This window comes from Seriola dumerili, unplaced genomic scaffold (assembly GCF_002260705.1).
Source record: "Seriola dumerili isolate Sdu_G_001 unplaced genomic scaffold, Sdu_1.0 BDQW01000050.1, whole genome shotgun sequence".
Taxonomy (NCBI): domain Eukaryota; kingdom Metazoa; phylum Chordata; class Actinopteri; order Carangiformes; family Carangidae; genus Seriola; species Seriola dumerili.
Window position 1 is genome coordinate 4,656,169 of NW_019174305.1, and position 7,035 is coordinate 4,663,203.

The following is a 7,035-nucleotide window of genomic DNA, read 5'->3' on the forward strand; positions in this document are numbered from 1 at the left end:
CTTGTAAATATGAGTAAAGTGTGTGTTTTTCAACAAATATTTTAACACGTGATTAAACTTTCCATTACTTCTGGGTAGTTTGAAAGCCTTAGTTTTGAATGAGACGTTTGTCTTGATTTGTCTCAACTGCAGAAGGACGCATTCTTCAGATCTTTCCTTTCCATCACTACAGTGCTGTCCACCTACACAGCTCCAAAGCAGCTCTCAAATGTCTTTCTAGAGATTGTAGAAAAATCAATCACTGAAGCAGAAAGCCACAAAGAAACCGTTGCAAGAAAGTGGATACACCAAAATACATATTCTAACCAAATTACAAAGGAAATCTTGGAATGAATTAAAAACACGGTTTGATGAAACACTGCAGCCACGGCTCATGTCATGGTCAGATCACTGACTTTTAGCGTTTACCCCAGAGAGAAGTTTGAACTCTAAACCTTCACAGCTTTACACTGCTCATAATTCACATGGAAGCACAAATAAAGACCATAAAGGAGCTCTGCTGGTGATTCCTAGGTCTCAGCTGGTGACTAAAGGTGACCAGGCCTTTGCTGTTTGAGCCCCGGACTGTGGAACAGTCGACTCTTCTTAAAACAGTTTTTTATCAGATAGCTTTTATTTATGTTTGATATGTTTTATTTTCCCATGATACGGATAATTTATATTTTTGTGTAACTTACATCTGTTTTAGTTTGTTTTTCTTTTGTTTTTAGTTGCTGTTTTCAATTAAATCCTTAATCCTAACCTTGTTAAGAAAAGTGCAATATAATTAAAGTTTGTTAAGTTTGTTATTATTATTGAAGATAATAGTGCAGTTAATAGAGTGGGTTTGTTCCCACGGCCATCAGGTTATATAACGCCTCAGTCAAAGGCAGTGGCTATAAGGACATATTATGATATATATATATATATATATATATATATATATATTATAGCACTAGTGGACAAGTGATTGAAAGTAGAATTGGGGATGAAATAAAGAATATCATTATTACATCATCCAACATTATATTTATTATATTGTTGTTATTGTAACCGCGACATATGTCCACATCTCCACTTTAACTTATGCACACCCTCACTTTACATACCTGTACAGCACACACTTGCACTTTAACTGCCTTTTGCACTTCTGGTAGATACTAACTGCATTTCGTTCTTGTTCTTAGTACGTGTACTCTGCTGCAATGACAAATAAAGTTGAACCAATCTAATCTAAATCTAATCTTAAAAAAAAAATACTGAGTTAAACCTATGGAATCCTGTGTCTTATCTTATTATAATGACATTTTTCCACCATGTTCTAAATTCAGTGCAGTCCATTCAGCTGATGCATGTGTGTGTTTTTTTTTTTTTACCACAATACGTGTGTTTTACTGTATTTGCTGTACAAGACTTACATGACCCCTGTGGCCAATACCTCATGAGTCATAATTATAACCTTCAATCCAATCTGACAGGCCGGCTTCCAGTAATGTGGCAAGCCTGAAAGACAGGCTTTGTAAATGCCTTAAAGGTTAAATATTGAGAGCAGCTGTATCCTTTTAACTTTAGCTTCACACCATGTTGTTAACTCATCTGTTTATTTATACAGCAGCTCAGATTGTAAAGACTGAGGACGTCTGTTCCCGCTTATAGCAACAACTCTACATATTTAATGCAGGATCCTCTATCCTCGCATGCCTCGAGTAAGTTGTTTGCGTCAACTGAAAGAATAGGGGCAAATTGTTTCATGGAGCATCTATTCGCATCTCAAAATCAAACAGGGCTGCTAAATAGTAATGACTGTTTTTGTTTTGAGGGTAAACACAAACTGGCAGAAGTAGAGGCAAAAATAACAATGAAAAATGGAGAGATCCTCACAAGCGTTTCTGACATTTTCGGGTTTTTCTTGCCTCCACTGTGAGGTCACTTTTTTGTCACGAGTTACAGTTTGTTGAGCCAAACATCTGAGGCACAGGATGGAATTTCAGTCAGAAGTGCTGGGCATGGGAGCCGTTGATACGTGTTTGACTGTAATTGGTTTTGTTACAGACAGGGCTAAATGGTGTGGGTGTAACACTGAGCTGTGCAGTTGTGAAGCAGTCAACACATGGAGTCATGGAGATTCAGTTTGGGGAAAGCGCTCAGTTTTTCTTTTTTTTTTTCTTTTTTTTTTTGAAAGAGAAAAGTTGATTTTCTATGTTATATTGCCTTCGATTCGCAGTCCATGCTAATTATATTTTCACTCTGTAGAAGAAGAAGAAGAAAAAGAAAAAGCAGTCATATCAAGATATCAGCCCTCGCAGCAAATGAATGTGAACACATTTGAACTGTGCTCAAGAGATTTTTTTTTTTTTGGTTTAAGCTTCCCAAAGACCTTCTTCTCCCAATGTTAATTAAAGTTTAAAGTAATAATCTATAGGCTACGATAATCACTTGGGATCCATGAAATGCGTTTGTATAGGTTCTGTCTCGTGCTCAGATACATCATAAAACAAGGTTTTTTTTTTCGGGGAGGGTTTCTTCTCCTACATCCAGAATTTGTTGTCTCTGAAGAGAGGGAACAAAAATGCAGCACAAAAGCCAGCTGGTAAAACAAGCAATAAAATGTTGCACCATGGACGACACTGTGCTGAATGACACATCCAGCAGCTTTTCCAGCTACACTACACATTAATGCTCCGTGGAGATGGAGGATCTTCGGGGACTCTCGCAGAGATTTCTGCAAAATTAAAGATGCTGTTTTCTGACATATACACGCATGACTGTCTCGACTCTCACACCAACTTTCTCCCATGTTCTATTATTATTTACGTTGAAGTGGAAGACATTGTAATAAACTCCAGCAGTTGTGACCCGACTGAACGTGTGTGATTGAATACAAATCAATAATTGTCTGCTCCAGACGTCTGAAACACCTGTAAATATCAGCCCTTCCTCACCGGGACTCCTACCATGTTGACAAAACCCTGATTTTCTCATTCCTGCCATCACGTGAAGGGATCCAAGGCCAACAAGCAGAAAAGGCCAAAGGAGAGAGGCCGCTCTTCAGCTCCAAAGCATGCAGGTGCTTTAGGCCTGTGGCTCGGGAAACCTGGCTTCAGAAAAGGAAGGAGGAGGGCTGAAATTGCTTAACCTCTCCCACAACCTACAGCACTACTTGAAAGTCCTGCCCTCTGGTCAAAAATACTCTGTGCTCAACGTGAACAGCTTTATCCTGACATCAATTCAGCTGCTCAGACTGAGGAAGCTCCTGAGAGAAAAAGCCCTCTCCTCTCCCATCACTCTCTCCTTCCACAACTTGACAAATATATGACACTCATCTAATAATTTTAGGTCTGATTTTAATTTGTGATCTGAATGATCTCAATTTAAATTGTAGAATTCGATCACTGACTTGTGATTCTCATGATATTCTGTAGGCTATTAAAGTCCATTACAATACTGAAAGCCGTGTATTCAGTCTGTTGCTGTTGAACACACTGATGTGAAATGATACTGACATAACCCAGGAAGTAACAATTTGATTAAAGAAGTGAGAGATTGTTGCTCTCTTTCTCTCTCTCTCTCTCCCTCTCTCTCTCTCTATCTCTCACTCTCACACACATTCACACACACACACACACACCACACACACACGTACACAGACACGGACACACACACGGATTTTATCGGCATATCAGACAGAGATTTGGTTCTCCTGAGGACGGGTTGCCAACCTGACAGCGAACATAATCCACATTTCCCTCCTCTGAATGAATGATGCTTAAACTGGACATGATACATTACTCACACTGCTGTTCTGGCCGGACCAGTGCACCATCGCCTGATTGTGAGATGAATCCCCGGTCAAGGCGAATGTCGAACTATTAAGTTTTAGCTCCTCCTGCCTCTGACCACCGGCTCTCCGCTCCTCGCCGCTCCAGCGCAATTCAGAGCGCGTCACTCTGCGCCGAGCCGCCTGGCCGGTGCCCTCCTCTCCCGGGTCCTGACTTTGAGCTGAACCGGGGGGTCTGACTTTCTCATCAGCACTATCCCTCCTTGTGCGCTTTTTGTATCGGGTAAAACCGGCACCATCGCTGCTCCTCTGCTGACCACTCGTTTCTACGTATGAAACTTTAATCTTTGAAAACTCGCTCTCGCCGGTGTCATCTTTGGCGCGCAGGTTGCCTGTATTCCGTTTCAGCCTTGATTCCGTGTATCCCGCCCCAGCTGGAGCGCAATCATCGTGCCCAGCCGCACAACGGAGCCGCCGACTTTCGGCACTTGCAGTCCCGGCTCTCCCTTCTCCGTCTCCGTGTCCAAAAACTTCTCCTTTCAGCCCCGCCGAGAATTCACTTCTGTCAAATTTCAGCAGTAATTCCTGTGCATGCCACTTATTTCCAGGCTGGCACGACCTGCAAGTTATCTCAGCTTTGAAGGCGTGAAGAAAACAGAACATCATCAAAATGAAAAACCAAAGCGCACTGTGCCACTTAGGGCAAAATATGACCCCCGTCTCCATTGCGGGCGGCAGAGAAGGATGCCGTGAATGCAAGAAGTCCTTTTTTTACCCGCTCCTCTCTCTGCCTCTCCGGGGTGTTAATTGTCGCTCGGCTGTGGACGAAGAACTGCTGCGCAAGTTGTGGCGTTGCCCAAACGCAGTGTTGCAAAAAGTGCGGCTGAACCTAAGTGGTCCAAGTTGAAGGATTTGATCAAATAAAGCCCCGCACGCATGGGGGAGGAGCTGAGGATCCAGACTAAGAGATGGAGGATAATGTTGCAACTGTCTTTCTCCATATTTGTTATTTTCCACCATATGGTCGGGTATAATTAAAGCAGTCAGTAATACAATGATTTTATTCTGCTGCTCTTTTATTTATCCTCACAGCCACATTTTCTGAGGAAGCTATTCCTGGTAGTTTTTTTTTTTTTTCTCCTGTTACAGATTTTATCACCACCCTCCCTCCAAGGAAAGCAAATCACCCAATTTAGCAAATAACACTGAATTTTTTTTTTTTTTTACCTATGATGAACCTGTTCAGATTCAGTCCTTCTGGGCCCCCGCGTGGGCTTCCGGTATTTGGAACATTTTAATATGTACCCAATTAACTGCAGTGTCAGGGATGGCAGGTTCTATGACTTATTAAACGGCAATAAAGAATTCAACAGCCCACATAGGGACAAGAGATTTTTTACACAACACATCTCTATCTGCTTCTATTTTGCAACTGATATTGCATCTCTGCGGGATGATATGACAGCTCTGCATTTATCAGACTGAGGGGGCAAGCTGGAGAATCACCTGTATGTGAAACCTGCAGCCTGGACTCAATCATGAATATTTAAATGTTAAGCAAAAAAAGAAAAGAAAAAAAAAAAACAGACATCACGTTTAATTGCATAATTTTGTTGCAGCAAGAATTCAGAGTGTCTCAGGTGACAGGATGGAGCGTTTAAACAGTTGAAACAACAAGTGTGGAAGTTCATCTCTTTGATATTGGCCTTGCAGCTCTGTGTCTAATGACTGGAGGTTATGGTGATTGCTGATGAGCACTTAGTAGCACAAAGGAATATAGAAATGGTCATGGACTACTACAACAGCTGGCTGCTTTCTAGTTCACAGCATGGATGTTGCCATGTGGGAATAAAAATGGGCGGATTGTGCCTTGAGAGGGGATTAATTTTACCACGAGGAAAAACATCTACAGGCTACAGAAAATTATGATTGAAGAGTAAAGGAATATAGAATTAGTGTCAAACAGCCGACTATGAAAACGTTTCATTTTTCTGTCCTGTTCAGACGAATGTTTCCTCTCAGCACATGTTGCATCATGTCTTCTGAACATGTGTGTCGAACATGAACAGATTGGCTGACAATAACCCATCTCATGACTCAGTTCTCAGTCCAGCCCGGTACTGCTCATTCTGCCACACTCATCCTCCCTCTGTTGTTGGAGCAGGACACAATTATCTGAGGGTGAATCTAACTTTTCCCACCTTTTTATCTTTGTGTGAATCATTAAAGGGTAATTTCATTGAATCCTTGTCTTTAATTGTAATATGTATAATGGTTTTCATCTAAATTAATTGTATGAACACTGGGTTTTTTTAATGAAAATAATTAATCTTAATCTCCAAAAATGTTTCTATTGTTTGGTTATTGTTAATTCATCATCCAGTGGAATTTATCAGAAACACTGTTGCATTTCCCATCACATCAGTGTTTAAAGGATAAGACAAATTAAATCCAAATTGAGCAGCATAAATAATGTAGCCAAGGGCCTGGTCTGGGGGCATACGTAACTGCCTGGTGGAGGGAAACCTGCCTACCATCATATCCTGGGTTGAGGCTCATAGGCCCGGGATGGACAGGGTCAAGATCATCACATCTGACTTTGTGGAGCTCACTGACTTTGTGAACATTGTCATCAAACTCAAAAAATGTACACTGGTGATCACGCGCCGCGGTGTGTTGGAGTTTGGATGTTAGATGGCTGGGAGTCCTGGGAATCAGTTTTTAAAAACATTCTGTGAAGTTATTTTTAATAATTATATGACACCATGTGAAAAAAAAAGCATAAATAAAACTCCATTCACTTCTACTGTATCGGGTACAGCAGCAGAAATCTCAGTGTCTGAGGCCCTCTCCAAGGTCCTGATCCTGGTGTAGGGAGCTGTACTTGGTGCACCACCTGTCCACAAAAGTTGGGAAGGTTAGCGCCAGTGGGAGGTTCAAACTTATGATATTTGATCAAGTCAAATAATTGACTTTAACTGTTGCTGTGGCTCAGTATCCCTATGGGAATTAAATACAAATTAGATGAATCCACAGCTCATAATTGTGTTGCTTATTTACACATCCAACAGATACAGGGCAATGTGATCATTCCTGTCCATTTGATGAATATAAATCCAAAATTCAGGGTTAGACAGTAATGAAGTACATTTACTTGAGAACTGTTTTTCAGTTCATTTTTTTTTGCACTTGACTTGAGAATTTCAGTAATTAAAAGACAGTTATTGTACTTTTGACTCCACTATATTTCTAAGTACATGTTATTTTGAAGCAGAGCT

The 7,035-nt window shown here is 40.9% G+C and overlaps 1 protein-coding gene across 1 annotated transcript in view; it reads right to left on the reverse strand.

The window, feature by feature from the left end:
• LOC111217900 (VPS10 domain-containing receptor SorCS1-like) overlaps nucleotides 1–4,483 on the reverse strand; it is a 183,779-nt gene extending 179,296 nt beyond the window's left edge. Inside the window, exon 1 of the mRNA XM_022739922.1 lies at nucleotides 3,773–4,483. Within this exon, the coding sequence (XP_022595643.1) occupies nucleotides 3,773–4,483 (711 nt within the window). The remainder of the gene's footprint in view (nucleotides 1–3,772) is intronic.
• Between the last annotated feature and the right edge of the window lie 2,552 nt (nucleotides 4,484–7,035).